At 46.2% G+C, this 14,840-nt stretch overlaps 6 protein-coding genes across 6 annotated transcripts; 4 read left to right on the forward strand and 2 right to left on the reverse strand.

The window, feature by feature from the left end:
- Nucleotides 1-2,051: 2,051 nt before the first annotated feature.
- On the forward strand, nucleotides 2,052-3,912 carry AOL_s00006g213 (uncharacterized protein; the record flags this gene model as incomplete). Its single annotated transcript, XM_011119522.1, has 3 exons — nucleotides 2,052-2,228; nucleotides 2,311-3,269; nucleotides 3,330-3,912. 3 exons carry the CDS (start codon nucleotides 2,052-2,054, stop codon nucleotides 3,910-3,912), a joined length of 1,719 nt encoding a protein of 572 aa, XP_011117824.1.
- Nucleotides 3,913-5,488: 1,576 nt separating this feature from the next.
- On the forward strand, nucleotides 5,489-6,559 carry AOL_s00006g214 (uncharacterized protein; the record flags this gene model as incomplete). The annotated part of the gene is made up of 1 exon (XM_011119523.1): nucleotides 5,489-6,559. One exon carries the CDS (start codon nucleotides 5,489-5,491, stop codon nucleotides 6,557-6,559), a length of 1,071 nt encoding a protein of 356 aa, XP_011117825.1.
- Nucleotides 6,560-7,481: 922 nt separating this feature from the next.
- Nucleotides 7,482-8,979, forward strand: AOL_s00006g215 (uncharacterized protein; the record flags this gene model as incomplete). Its single annotated transcript, XM_011119524.1, has 4 exons — nucleotides 7,482-7,664; nucleotides 7,888-8,001; nucleotides 8,058-8,759; nucleotides 8,821-8,979. The coding sequence occupies 4 exons, from the start codon at nucleotides 7,482-7,484 to the stop codon at nucleotides 8,977-8,979; spliced, it is 1,158 nt and encodes a 385-aa protein (XP_011117826.1).
- Nucleotides 8,980-9,322: 343 nt separating this feature from the next.
- On the reverse strand, nucleotides 9,323-10,485 carry AOL_s00006g216 (uncharacterized protein; the record flags this gene model as incomplete). The annotated part of the gene is made up of 2 exons (XM_011119525.1): nucleotides 9,323-10,022; nucleotides 10,097-10,485. 2 exons carry the CDS (start codon nucleotides 10,483-10,485, stop codon nucleotides 9,323-9,325), a joined length of 1,089 nt encoding a protein of 362 aa, XP_011117827.1.
- A 371-nt stretch (nucleotides 10,486-10,856) lies between these two features.
- On the forward strand, nucleotides 10,857-13,809 carry AOL_s00006g217 (uncharacterized protein; the record flags this gene model as incomplete). Its single annotated transcript, XM_011119526.1, has 6 exons — nucleotides 10,857-10,946; nucleotides 11,021-11,434; nucleotides 11,503-11,561; nucleotides 11,616-12,105; nucleotides 12,168-13,142; nucleotides 13,213-13,809. 6 exons carry the CDS (start codon nucleotides 10,857-10,859, stop codon nucleotides 13,807-13,809), a joined length of 2,625 nt encoding a protein of 874 aa, XP_011117828.1.
- A 307-nt stretch (nucleotides 13,810-14,116) lies between these two features.
- Nucleotides 14,117-14,783, reverse strand: AOL_s00006g218 (uncharacterized protein; the record flags this gene model as incomplete). The annotated part of the gene is made up of 2 exons (XM_011119527.1): nucleotides 14,117-14,448; nucleotides 14,564-14,783. The coding sequence occupies 2 exons, from the start codon at nucleotides 14,781-14,783 to the stop codon at nucleotides 14,117-14,119; spliced, it is 552 nt and encodes a 183-aa protein (XP_011117829.1).
- Between the last annotated feature and the right edge of the window lie 57 nt (nucleotides 14,784-14,840).

The following is a 14,840-nucleotide window of genomic DNA, read 5'->3' on the forward strand; positions in this document are numbered from 1 at the left end:
GCTATATAAACTGTTTTAGATATAAGCATGCGGATATCTGGCTTTCCTGTTTCGAAAAATACCACATATAAACTAAGTTTAAGCAAACGTGTATACATGTAGTATGCGGGGAATTCGGAGCTGTGGGAATAGCGTTAGCCCAAGACGGTTCGATAATTATACACCTGAGGGTCGAGATTGGCTTAATGTGTGGTATCGATAAGTTTGTTTGCTTGGCCGGTTTAACTAGGGAGTACAGAGTACAAAATACATATCGGGATATATATTTCATGCCTGAAGCAATCCTTGGCTCCGAGTTCTATCCCATCAATAACGTGCATAACTGGTTAGTCTGGTTCCAAATAATCTATTATTTCAGCATTTTGATTGTTGACTGCAGCTTTCAAGTTGCAGACGTACCTCATTTTTAGCGTTAATTGGTTAATTCTCCGGCGAACAGGTCATTCGGGTCCTTGATTATCAGATCGGTAGTGCCTGGTTTGATAGCCGTATATATTACACAGGCTCTAAACTTGCCTCCCGTATCCGCATCGGTTGACCTCCGTGATATTTATAATTAATCGGCATCACGAAACTAATTGTAATACTCGATTAATTACTTAATCTAGTTATTTTTGTAAGTATATATTTGCAATGGCATATCGAAAACTTCTGCCGCTCAAGCAAGGAGACAACTGTTTTCCTATATGTACTCATGCGACTTCGTCGAAATCAAAATGTTGGGACGAGCTCTATGCTTGTCGAGATGGAGTACACTCAGTTCGTGATAGTGTTTATCAATTTGGACGATCATATGATCATGGGTTTGGAATTGTGACCGACGTCTACAGGCACAATTTCCCTAGTCCGTGGCCCAGCCCGAATGTAGTAATGTTGCACGCTCCATGTTGCACCCTCCTTACCAGTATGTCACGCCTGGTCCGGCTGAGGAGGTTTATACTCGGGGAGTGCGGTCACATGACGTCGATGTTGACGGGGAAACCGTGTATCAATATTGATGCCTATAGGGCTGGGGGCTAGGGAACGACAAAGTTGGAGGTTATTTTTTCCCTCGGCCATTCCCTCGATCAGCTACAAAAAGACCCTCCTCCCCCTACATTTGTAATTGTTCTTTCTTCCTTCCTTTCTTTCCTTCCTTCCTCCCTCCAACCCCCTTTCACCTTCACTTCGTCATCTCATCATCTACTTTGTTCTTTCCTTCGTCACAAAGCAGTAATCTACTTCTCATTCAGCTCTCTATCCAAAGACATCTATCTTTGATCATCTATTATACTGCTCTCCACACTCTCTTCATCTATCCCCCCTAGCTTATTTATATATATGCATCTCCTCCACCTTCTCTTCACGTCTTCATCTTTTCATCTTCTCTTCCTCGATTTTTCTCCTCCTCTCCCTCCTCCTCCTCCTCTTCTTCATCTGTCCTAAAATCCTACTCCTCATCTTTTCTTTCTTTCTTTCTTCATCCTATTTTTGACTACATGATTTAATTCTTGTTTTTTCTTGCGAAGTAATACTTCCCTTCGCCTTCGCATATATGTACAGAGAAGCTTGACGTTGAAAAAGTTGCATTGGCTTGCACGTCCAGAAGCTATCTGGTATACATTTTTGTCGCGTCTCTCTCTCCCAGGATTCTAACCATTCATCCAACAGCATCGATATACACTGTCGTCATTATATTATCCTTCCCTACTACAGGGACTAGGAAGCACAAATATCAAGGTATGTCTGATCTCAGCTCGTCCACTTTTATGCATTGGTGCCATCACTTGTCTCGTCGCCAGACTCCTCAACTGTGATCACATACTTTACTTGAATGCTAATCCAGGAGGGTACAAAGGGCCATCTAAATCCAGCTCGTTTGTAGATGATATCGGCTTCTAAACTATTATTAAGGCGAATATCAGACATCGTCCGTGGGTGAAATATTCCCCGGGACGTATGTATTCAAAAAGCACCAACCAATTAAAGGTATTGCATCATCTCGGCTTCGTTATCAAAAGAGTTTCTACTAAATTTTTTGCTATGTTTCAGAAAGTTATCAAGACTTCAAGATGCGTCTGCTCACTTATATAGAAGCTTTGCGACCGTTCTACCCAGGTTTGGGGGAAGGGAGAAAATGGAACGGTACGACCAAAGCAGCGGACGTCCAACATTGCCCTAGGCTTGAAGAGTGGCCGGGGTTCTGGACTGAAGTGCATAAGGTGATTAGAGAATGCAGTGGTAAAGAGGTAAGATCAGCCCATATGCCATAGCACCGTTCCAGATAACCCCTGAGCTCAAAGTTTCAGAACCCGCTGACCGCATTCACAGTTCCGTACTCTGAAGCCCCCAGGGGCCGCCAAAGAGCCTAGGAGGTTTGGCCACGGCCAACAGGCTCAACAGTATCAACCATTACTGTCAGCCGTTGACGTCTCCAACCTCTTAGATATAACCATTGGGCGCCCTGTCATGGATATTCTGCGCAATGCCTACGGTATAGATGCGGGGTTTGAGGGCCCTCGATCTGCAGTCCCTATCGGTGACCCAAATAGGGTGCTATGCGTGCCACGGGTGCATATATGGCAGAAAAAGACTAATATGCCCCCGATAGCAGGGAATAAGCCCCTGGTAACAATTGGTGTGAAACCCTCATGGGTTTTATATCTCCCTCCACACATCATAACAACTTTTAACCAACAGCGAAATAGAATATTAGCTCAACCAAGGAGGAGAAGATGCCAGAATGAGCTAGTGCGGGCAGTATCTCAAATGTTCGCACATATGCACATCAACAACGTATCGTACGGCGTACTCACAACATATCATTCGACTTACTTCTTTAAACGAATAGATGACCAAGGGAAATATCCCCGGCTGCTCGTCTCCCCACTTATCAAGAGAACTGATATGGGCGAGAGTAGCCTTGTCGCCGCATTTGTTGGGCTTGCTGTCCTAGCGTTCCGTAAGGAGCATGGGACAGCAGCCCTCGGAACACCCGGTCAAGTTTGTCGGGTCCTTGATACTAACCCGGCTACGAGCCGGCAACACCTAGTAGTTGACAGTCCTGCTAGGGAAACGCCCTTAGATGGGTTCATTCGAGGGGTGCGTCGCGGCCACGGCGACCCCCATGTTCGAGTACGGGTTTGGTTTGCAGAGTTTCTCTCTCGGAACCTGGCTTCCACGTTTCGAGGTGTCCTCGAGGTGGGCCAGGTTCCGAGAGAAGTGGTCTTCAAAGTTTACGATCTCTCTATCCCGGAGGTCGCAGACGTCTGCGCCGACGAGTTGAAGGCGTAAGTTATTCACCGAACCTGAGATTTTAGTACCCTAGATTCTAACATGTTATTTATTAGGTACGCCGCCTTGACCCCCATCCAAGGAACTATTGTTCCTAAGATATGGGTGGTCGGAACCCTGTATGGGATCTATCGCGTCATTGCGATGGATCCCTGCGGGGAACCAGTCCCAGAACCTCCCCCGCCAGAGTTTTATGAACAGGCGCCGGCGCTTTTCCGCGCCATTCACGACCATGGGGTCGTTCACAACGATATTGACCTGCGGAACTTTTTAGTTTCGCATGGTCAATATCGGGTGATCGACCTCAACTCTGCGAAACTCGGGACTCCCACGCAGATTGAGCGAGAAGAGAGGTATCTCCAGGGCCTCCTTCAGAGAATGAAGAAGGGATATATTTACCGTTCCCAAGGTGCCTCAGGGCACAAAATGGAAATACAAGAAGCGGGGGAGGGAGGGGACGCAGGGGCGTCGAAAGACGAAGAAACCTGGGGACTAAAGAACGAAGGAGACGGGGGACTAAAATGCGAAGGACTCGGACATGAAGAAAATGAGAAAGGAAATTGGGAGTGGGGAGAGAAAGAAAGTGAAGAATCAAAATACGAAGAGCTGACCTGCGGCTGGGAGTACCCAAGTCTCTAAGCAGACCTTGAATATTATTCTGCTTAAGTACGCAGCTAGTGACCCATAAATCCTAAATCCGCCCACATAAATTTAGCAGTGTTGAACTGTCTTCATATTACATACTATTATTATTACTATTTTCCTTTCCTCTTCATTTCTTTGCCCTTTTTCTTTATGTAAACCTCATCCTCGCGGATAATCTAGAGTCAAGCCACAACCCTCTAGACTGGAGCCGAATCTGTAGAAGCTGTTATCAATTTCAAGATATCACGGTGTCTGGTCTGCTGGCGGCTCGAGACTAGATCCGTGTTGCCCATGTTGTAATTTCCTAATTCAGCTAACCATACTCGGAATCAGTCTCGTAACCAAACTGTGACCCGGGATATGATTGGCTAGCTCGCCGGGTATCAACACAACCAACTTGTGTTATGTTACACAGTGCATGGTACAAGTATGCTACAGAGTAGACTAGTTGTTCCACCTGGTTTTAGCCCTGGACCCAGCCTGGCCTTGCTTGTATTGGAGGCGGTGCATTTCTTGCAATCCGGTATAGCCCTGAGTCTGCAATCTCGCATCCTGAGAAGCCGAAATCTCGGGAATTTCTGAACGTGCTGCAGCGCCGCTGCGCCATGCACAAGATCTTCTTTTTCAAGGCCTCAAGCTTTTTGCAGTACTCGGTTGTGTTGATAGCGATAGTACATAGTATATACCTCACAGTTGCAAACATCAAGCCTGGGGCCAAACCGGCTTGATTTTCTTTTGTCTCGTCACCAGATTCCTCAACTGTGGATTCTAATTTTCTGTATATACCATTCAGTTCTCCTATATTTCCTGCATGAGTTCCTAGTAGGGTGGCCTGCGGTTGCATTGAAATCATTGTGGGCTAAACTCGAGCTTGGTGCAGACCCTCACCACAGTTGAGGAGTCTAGCGACGAGACAACCTAGATATGACTAGTACGTATACCCCTTATGAGCCTGAAGTTTCTCGGCAAAGGTCTCTTCAAAGAGATTGGTACAGAGGTACTTAATGCTAGTTGAATATTGGCTTCGAATCTCGGATCAATATTCTACGTTGAAAGTATGACCTTGCTGGGACCCGAACACTTGATCTCCAGGTCCCCTTTAATCTTGGTGGCATCCAAATGAGTACCCTAGAGATCATGATGTTTGTGGTGCTGTTTGTCCATGGCGCCGCAAGGCTGAGATTCTTGCATAATCGTACTTGTTTATGCCGTGGGCCGATTTGGATCATGCAAGGCTGTATTTTGTGAAAGGGGCTGAGTTGTAGTAGCCTCGAACCCAGGCGCTCAGGCGGAGGTGACTATTTGTCCAGCACAACCTCGCATGCAGTCTTAGCTTAGATCTATAGAAGTTTCTAGCTCCACCCAGATCTGTTCCGCAGCCATACCACACATCCTTCAGACATTAAATAACCGGACTAGTACAGCATGGAGATAGGTTCGAGTCTCCCTCTATTTTCGGCACAAACTTCGAATTGGCAATCACTTACCTTCCTTTTATTCACCTCCAGAGCCATAGGGAACATTGATCGGTTCCTAGCCTAGTTTCAATAAGGCATACCGGTAGAACATTATGAGCACCCCGACGGATGGTGCACAACTCTCCGCTGCAAGTGCCTTTTGGGGCCTCGTCGGCCTTGCATTAAACGTTATAATTCAGCCCACCGGCCGTGTTTGCGGCTTTCATCCTTCAGTTCGGGCCCAAGTCCGAAGTTCGCCGATAGTTTGCGTCGCCGATTCTATCTGCATAGTTACTCGTCTTTTGTTCAATATCTTTTACTATAAGCTTTCATTCAAGAAGGCTTGTCGTCTGACCCTCCATAGAAAGAAGGTTGGTTGGAAGGGGGAACCACAACAAGACCAAGGCAATTCTGATTCCCAGTCTCCAATGCAGACTGAAGGGTCTGGGGGTGGAACACACCCTGGAGAAATCGATATTGAGATGGGCGAACTACAAAACGAACAAGGACATTCCGATTCCGGGTCCCCGACACAAGTGGAAGTAGAAGGCTTCGGCGACAGTACAAGTCCAGTGGAAGTAGGCCCCGAGGCTACTGGGGAGGCGTTAGGTCTTGGAAACGTAACCGGAAACATGCAGCAGGAGCCTTCAGGGGACTCCTTAACATTTGAAGGGCCTTCGGCGGCCCGGGTGTTGTCGTTTACTCTTACGGGGTTTCCACAATGGTTAAAAATTATCGTTTGCTCCGGTGCCCCTTGGACATCGACGTGGGCATCATTTTATTTCTGGCCTTTCTTGATTACGGAAGTTATCAATATCACGGCAGGAAGAATTGATACGGAGGAGGATCGTCTCGACCGGATTCGCATTGATCGCATTAACTCAAAGTGGGAGGTTCGATTGGACTTCTACGAAAGAGCACTAGGGGTTTTCGCTGTTTTTATGCAGCTAATCGTTTTTCTGGCGCTCGAGAGATACCCCCCCAATAGAGATCTAGATCCGATATGGGCTGGGATTAGTTCTGTTGCTTATATTCCCTGGAGAGCCACAACTTATTTCTCGGCTTACCACATATTTTCGGTTAGCAACCCTTTCGTACTTGTTATGGGTGGTTGGAGAGCTAACGCCTCTGAGACTTCAGATACCGCAATCTCCACTAGATACCTGGGACGGAAGGCATTCTAGATCGAATCCCAACATGATATCAACCCTGGACACCATAATCGGAGGGGCTATTGGAATATCTTTCGTTATAATTGTTATAGCATTTACGGCATTCCATTTCTATTCTATCACTGCCTACAACGCGAAGAAGAATGATTTCGTGCTTCTATATATACCTCAAGCCATAAACTTTTACGCATGGCCTCTTTATATTCCGATGGTATATATATTATTTTTTATTCTACCGAAAAAAATGTATCTAAGTCTCTGTAAGGGACCAAGAGGGAATGGTGGCGGGTCAGAATTAACACAACGCCGTGCAGAAAGTCGGAGTGCCAGAGCATTTGTGTTCGCGGCCAGTATTATTTACTTTGGAGCATATTACTATTGGTTGACTTATAATCCGGGAGATACGCGAAAGCCGGGATGGTCGGAATATCTCGGATAAATCTAGACTATTGTCAATACCGGTCATCTCACCGGGTCATTAGGTTAAACTACTAACATATCGAAATACATTTCAATGGTTGATCGTAATATTTTGCTCAATTTGTAAAGCTATGTTCATTTTAAACAATGTGTCCTTCAGGCCTCAAATATTTTCTCGGGATAATAGTGGTATGCTTTGGTGGTATGTGCGGCTTTCTTTGAACTATTATATATATATTGTGAAGATCTAAGATTCTCAAGGCCTTGAATATCAGTTCTTTCTGTGTTTAGGTTGTTGGATTATTTTGTGGAACGTGGCTGGGGTTGAGACTGGTCAGGAGATTGGCGTGGCTGGGTCGTCTCCAGGATAAATGAACGCTAATGACGAGAGGCTGCATCAAAACATCACCCAGCACAGACCACCTTTGATCGAAACCCCAAACCACCACCATCACCACCTAGATCCCCTGAGTCGCTCGACTACCTGACTCTTCAACATCGATACGAGGAAATCATGGCAGACGAATCCGCGCCTGTCGAATCGCCTTTCGATGTCCGAGGGTTCCCCATCACCGTCGACGGCATAAACCAGGACGATCGCGTTTCCTTCTCCAAACTCACGGGAAAGTACAACCTCGAACAAGAAGACGGCACCGAATACGAGTTCGACGAAAAGTTAAAGAGGTGGTACGAAGTGGTATGTCCAATATCCTTCCCTCTACCCCTCCAATACACCATCATGCTCCACGAAAAATTTCGTTGATGATCCTTTTTTCTTCTTACCACAAAGACCTTCCTCCATACACCCACCCACCCTCTCTGGAGCGTTGAATGATAAAAAACAATGAAAGAAGCCCGCACGGGGGAATGCAATATTTTGACCTTTGAACAACCGTCATTGGTGTTTTATTTATCTCTAGCTTGATAATTCTCTGGCCGAAGAACAATCCAAAGCTTACGGCCCCGTTGATGCAACCGACTCAGTGACTCCACGGAACAAAAAGCGAAAGAATGAACATGACAACGAGGCCAATGTGAGTTTACCTTTGATATCCACCGCTTATATACGATACTAATATCCTAAATCTAGCAACCGGAAATCAATAACGTCAAACGTCCGAAAAAGAACGGGAAGGCCGACCAGGCTGCGGCTCCTCGCGTTAACAAGGCTGTATACGTCACAAACCTCCCGCTCGATGCCACCGCTCAGGAAGTCGAAGAGTTGTTCTCCAAATATGGTGTTCTAGCGGAGGAAATCGATAGTGGCAAGAAACGGGTTAAGCTCTACACGGACGAAAGTGGCAATCCGAAAGGCGATGCCTTGATCGTATACTTCCGGCCAGAAAGTGTCAAACTCGCGATCCAAATGCTTGACGATACGGATTTCAGACTGGGAGTTGGAGATGCCGGTGGGAGAATCAAAGTCCAAGCGGCAGATTACAGTTACAAGGCACAGCAAGATGCACCACAGGACAAGAAGATGACGAGGGACAAGAAGAAGATCATTGCGAAGAGTCAGAAATTGAATAACAAACTCGCTGACTGGGACGACGATGATCCGGCAACAGTCAGCACCTCATCGAAGTTTGACAAAGTGGCTATTCTGAAGCATATGTTCACGCTGAAGGAGCTGGAGGAGGACCCAGCGGCTATCTTAGACATCAAAGAGGATATTAGGGAAGAGTGTTCGAAGCTGGGAGAAGTTACTAATGTAACTTTGTACGATGACGAGGAGGCTGGAGTTGTGAGCGTCAAATTTGGGGACGAGGCGAGTGCGCTCGCATGTGTCAGGGTACGTAGTGAATACTTGTGTTTTAAGGGAATTTCGATGACTGACAGTCGGCGATCAATAGATGATGGACGGGAGGCATTTCTCGGGTGCGAAGGTGGAAGCGTATATATATGACGGGCAGGAGCGTTTCAGGAAGAAGAAAGTCCGTGATACTGATGCCGAAGAGAGTTCCAGACTAGATAAGTTTGGAAATTGGCTCGAAGAAGAAGGCGCGGAATAATTTGGTATTACACCCGGACTATTTGGGGGGTGCGTAGTTTTCGATGTGGACAATGTTTGCGTGCACTACCGAAATTGTGTATCGATTTCTTTTCAGATAAGACCGACTACATGGCTTGCTCCTTCCGATGCTACGAGGTCCCCTCTTTACTTGCGGGGCAAATGATTTCTCTATTTTTAAGAGACTGTATGATGGTGTACGATATTGAAGTGTGACATTTGTCAATGGAATCCGAACTCTTGATAAACTCGTTGGGTTTATACGGGTATCATTATTTACATCGTGCAGTGAGGATAAGTGGCGTACATGTACATGGATCTCGATCACGAATCCTAATGAAAATCTACTCTAGCTTTTTCTTTTTCTTCAGCTCCTCCCTTCGTGCCTTTTCTTCGAGTACCAATTTTTCAAGACTGATTTTCAAGGCCGATCTCTCCTCGTCACTCGCCTCCGCACATCCGGCCCATCGTATCCTGCACATAGCATCAACGAGGTATACTAATCCAATCCTCTCGTTCAACATGGCCACAGACTCCTTAACCTGATTTGAAGCTCCCTTTCTCACAAATAGATACCGCGCATGTCGTTCCTCGCCCAGTTGTTTTCTAATATTCCCCATCGACATGAGGACAATCCATGCCTTTAGAAAGTTTTCCTGCAAGTTGATGTTTACCCTTTGCCATACCCCATCTTGGGGTGGCATTGGTTCGCTCATTAATCGCTTGATATGGTCATCCGGTGTAGATATATATTCTTCCTTAAGTAATTCTGATCCGGCAAAGTTTTCGTCTAGGTCTTTCGTCCAAGTCCTAAGTTGTTCGTCTGCCCAAACATTCGTAGATAGTTGGACGAGGGAGACTCGTCCTGTGAATAGAGTTGTAGAATCGACTTTGTCTGGAGTGAGTAAAGTGCGACCTCGGAAGTTAGGGAAGAAAAGCGACTTGTCGGCCTTGAAGGTACGAGGTGGGGCTATGAACAGTTTGCCCTTCTGGTGGCGCATGTCGGAGAAATCTTGGAAATATGATTTTGTCCATTCTTGTGCTCTAGAATATAGAAATGTTAGTATACAAAAAAGCACTACTAGTGAACATATTGGCTTTGGAGTAGCTAAACATACAGCTCTTTCCGTCTTTTCAGGTGTCTGTCATAGTTTTGGAAGTCTTCCCTTTTTTGTTTGAGGGATCGAAGGTCTTTTCCGTGATTTTCACCAGGGAATGGAGGGCTGTATTGTCCGATTGGCCTTGTTAATGGGGCGATTTCAACCGTATCCTTTTCTTTTAAGACTTTGGGCCTTGCTACTGTCTCATATGAAGGCTGATTGAATGCTTTGTCAGAGGATGGCGGGGCCGTCGGAGGGGTATCTGATGAGGGTTGAGGTTGTGGGGCCGCATTGGATGCATATTGGCGATTAGGAAGGGCGGTAAGTTGGTTCGTGCATCTCCAGCATGCCCTGCTAGCTGTTCTAGCCTGGGGAAGTAGTATTCTTGAAGTCGGCCGTAGAATCATGATTGATTGGTTGCAAGATATGTGAAAAGGTCGGGATGTCGAATTGAGATATATCGAAATTTAGGCCGAAAAGGAAAAGAATGAGTGGTCATGTGACTTTCGCGAATTTGTTTAATTGAAGGTTCACCAACAACGCGGTTGGGCGCGCGACCAAGCTGCCATGCGGTTGTGTACCTTTCCCCATAACAACGTTCTTTTTTTCCTTGACGCCTTTGTGAACCCCCATCCCTCCACTACTCTCTTCTTTCTAGTAGGTAAATCACCGAATAGGGTCACGTTCTGCCTTTCTTTAGATACATGTTATCTACGACGACGTAGTCTCTTCACTATCTGATTCTGGACAGACTTGCCCTTTTTAACGATTTTCCAAGATGGCAGCTTCTAAGCAGAAGCCGCTGTTCCACGATATCAACTTTACTTTGATCAGAGGTTCGCAGTTTTCTGGGGATGAATATGATAAAGTATGTATTTGAAGCTTTTAGACGATCATACTAAGGTCATTATCTAACTTTTCCCTCCTTTCTGCTCTCCTTAGGTCAGACAGCATCTTCTTGACCACGGCGGCGTTGAGGTCGAGCTTGAGCCTAGCTCCCAAGGCGTGCCTACCATCAACCTCGAAGACACTACGCATATAATCTCCCCGGACATCGAATTCGCCGAATTTTCCGAACTCGAACGCCGAAGGCTTGCTGGCGAAATCGACCAGCGAATGCTAACGGTTACTAAACCCTCGTGGGTTTACGATTCCATTGCGAAGAAGAGGACTCAGAATGTACGAGCGTACAACGCTGATCCGAGGATGATATTTTCCGGGATTGATGCGGTTATTGCGGATTTGCCGGAAGGAGACAGTGAAGCTATTTGTGGTGGAATATTGGCTATGGGTGGGTTGTATAAGACTCATTTATCGAAGTTGACGACGCATATCGTTGCTTTGACACTTGATAATGTAAGGACTGGGAGCTTGTGGGGTTGGCATGGTTTCTCCTGAAGACTTAATGCTAAGGTTGTTTATAGGAAATCTGCAAGACGGCTTTGGAGAAGGGGCTGGCGGCTAAGATTGTTATGCCACATTGGTAAGTCGTCGTCGTTATTTTACAAGTCCAGATCGACTAATCTTTGGCCTTTAGGTTCGATGATTGTCTAAAGTTGAACCGCAGAATAGACGAAACCCCATACCTACTACCCAATGCCGACATAATGACGATGAAAGCTAGCGACCCTCTACCCTACCCCAGCATCAACCTTACTCACACCCACGACCACCGCGAAAAGCTAGAAGTTGACCCTAAGTACATGCGACGCGAGACTGTGATATTTACAGGGAAGAACTTCTTCTTCAGCGGCGAGTTAGGCTTGAACGAAAAGTTGTTAAAGATCATAACGGATATAGTTATCCAAGGGAGCGGGAAGATAGCTACAGATATTAAGAATGCCAATGTGCTGGTTTGCCCGTGGAGACATGGAGATGATTATATCTATGCTAGTCGGAAAGGGATTGATGTTGGGAATCTAACCTGGTTGTATTGGATGACGACAAGGTTGGAGTGGGTTTCGCCTAGGAAGTTCTTACTACATTATCCTAGAGCTAAGATCCCTATTCCTGGAATGGAAGAGATGGTGAGTACTTGGCCGAACCCAAGAGCTGGCATATGTGCCGCCGATTAACTCTGTTGTTTTAGATAATATCGGTTTCAAATTACAACGGTGACGCCCGGATGTATCTTGAGAACCTGATAGAAGCCGCCGGTGCAACCTTCACTCGAGCACTGAAACCCGAAAACACACATCTTATCACAGCTAGAGATCACTCCGACAAAGTCGATGCTGCGAGGGAATGGAATACGAACATCGTCAACCACCTATGGCTGGAGGAGAGTTATGCGAAGTGGGAAATGCAGACGCTTACAAATCCGAAATATACGACATTTCCAAAGCGTACAAATCTTATGGAAATAGTTGGACAGACGAGGATAGACTTGGAAGCGATTTCTCATGTGTTTTTCCCGATGGATGAAGAAGAAGAGGATGAAGAGGAAGCTGATAAGGATGAAGACGTAGAGATGGCGGATGTAGATGCAGATGCGGACGCTAAGAAGGCAAAGGGGAAAGGAAAGGCAAAGGCGGAGGAGGAAGAAGAAAGGGAAGAGGAGGAAGAGGAGGAAGAAGTCGAGAAGAGGCCCGCGAGGAAGGCTGGTAGACCAAAAGGATCAAAATCGACATTCAACGAGGACCCGGCTGAGACTCCACGGGGTAATAGAAGGGTATCCGCACTATTAGAGACCCCAAAGACGACAATCCTCGGCAGCTCTCCACCCTTATCAACGGGAAGTAGAAAGGCAAAGGAAAGTGCGACGAAAAAACTTCACGAAATTATGCCGGACGTACTGAAGTTCGAGAAGGAGAAAAAGAGGAAGGGTGGTGTCACGCATGGTGGCAGACGGAGCCACACTCCCGATGTTGACACTAGTAAAGGGTCCAAAAAGAGAAGCTTGCCAGAAGAGCCAGAGCCAGAGCCTATGGATGAGGACGAAAGGCCTGAGAAGCCAAAGAAGCAGAAGAAGAAATCGATGGAGAAAGTCGTTATTTCGGTATATCTGCTCTTGACCTCTCACCAGGCGTGGATTGACCGTCCAAGTAGGGAAGAAAACGATAAGGTATGTTTATATATATATATAACAAGAAATTTATATCAAAGAAGCGATGATACTGACGTTGAAACAACAGAGGGCACTACGAGAAATTGGCATTCAGTGTATAGAAAACCCGGACGCCCATGTCACACATGTATGCGCACCTCGTGTCGTCCGAACCGAAAAGTTTGTCTGTGCATTGGCTAGGGCGCCCATCATCGTGAACTCCAACTGGGTCGATGAGTGCCTGAAGCAGAAGGCGATCGTTGATACAAAACCGTACCTTCTCAAGGATGCAGAAGGAGAAAAGAAACTAAAGATGAACCTCAAAGAATCGCTGGAGAGGGCGAAAGAAAACGAAGGGAAATTATTGGAAGGGTTGACTGTCTATATCACGCCAAACGTCTCCCCCGGGTTCGAGACCTTCAAGAAGATTGTAGAAGCAAATTCTGGGTCAGCATTATCATTTAAGGCCGCAAAGCGAGGTGGAATCGCAGCGAATAAAGATGCATCGACATCAAAGAGGCTCGTCCTGGTCTCCGCGGCGAAAGACGATAAACTGTGGCCCGGGTTCAAGAGAGTAGCGAAGGAGTCAGGGTGGGATCCTTTAGTCTACAGCACAGATTGGCTGTTGGATGCCGCCATGACCCAGAAACTGGTATGGTCTGATAAGTTCAACCTATCGAAGTAAGACTTCTACTCTATATTCCCCCTCTTTTTCTCTCCATCGACTTTGACCTTTAGGCGGCGATGGTTTTGTATCAATCTTTTACTTTATCATCTTGGTGGCGATTATCGGCGACAAATCTTTTGTCTGGCGTTACTATTAATATTGCACACCCAGAACTTGTACTATAACGAAGACTTTGAACTAGATTATACTAGGCAGTATGCAATGCATAGTCGGGTATATTATAATGTATACGAAATTGAACAGAGGAATAAAATCAAAGAGTAACTCCGAGCACGCATGCGAGTGAACTGATACTGCTATTAAACTACCACACCTTCACACCCTTATCATCTCCAACGCTAAACACCTGTGCCTGGCCCTTCTTGACCAGCACATTCAAACATTTAACCAGCATCGTCTGATCCATGCCGTACCATTCCTGTTGGGTCGTATTGTCGCCTTCCGTTAACTCAAGCAGGGTTAGGACTGTCCCCTTCTGACCAGTTTCATCGATCCATGAGTATATCTGGGATGCAAAGTCTTCGGGGGTACGCCAGTAGATGTAGGCAATAGATTTCTCGGAGGAGAGCCACTCGGCGTTAGAGGACTTTACAAGGTCGTCGACGACTTCGCGGATTGTGGGGAGGGGTAGTTTCCCTGGATATTCATTGTCGTCAGAACCAATTCAATTCAAATATCTGATATATACTTATATATCTAGTGGGAAGAGGCCAAGGGTAAAATGTATTATGTATGTAATAAGGTCTCGTACGGTTTATGGATTTATTGTAGAATAGGTCAGTTTCCATTGTATCGGCGAGGTTGAGACGCCATAGTTTGTGCGCTCGACAGTAGGCCAGGATGAAGGACCGCCATTGGGAGAGTTGGGATGACCATGAAGCGGCATTTGGCTGGCGGGTGTAGAACGGTGGGAAGGTGTAGAATTCCGGGTAGTATGCCGGTAGGGCGGATTTGTCCTTTAGGTTGGCCATTGCTTTTGTATAAATATTGGATATAGAAGGTAGTTTACATTGATGTTATCGCCATGA

The sequence above is a fragment of the Orbilia oligospora genome (assembly GCF_000225545.1).
Source record: "Orbilia oligospora ATCC 24927 unplaced genomic scaffold scaffold00006, whole genome shotgun sequence".
NCBI classification, from domain to species: Eukaryota; Fungi; Ascomycota; class Orbiliomycetes; order Orbiliales; family Orbiliaceae; genus Orbilia; species Orbilia oligospora.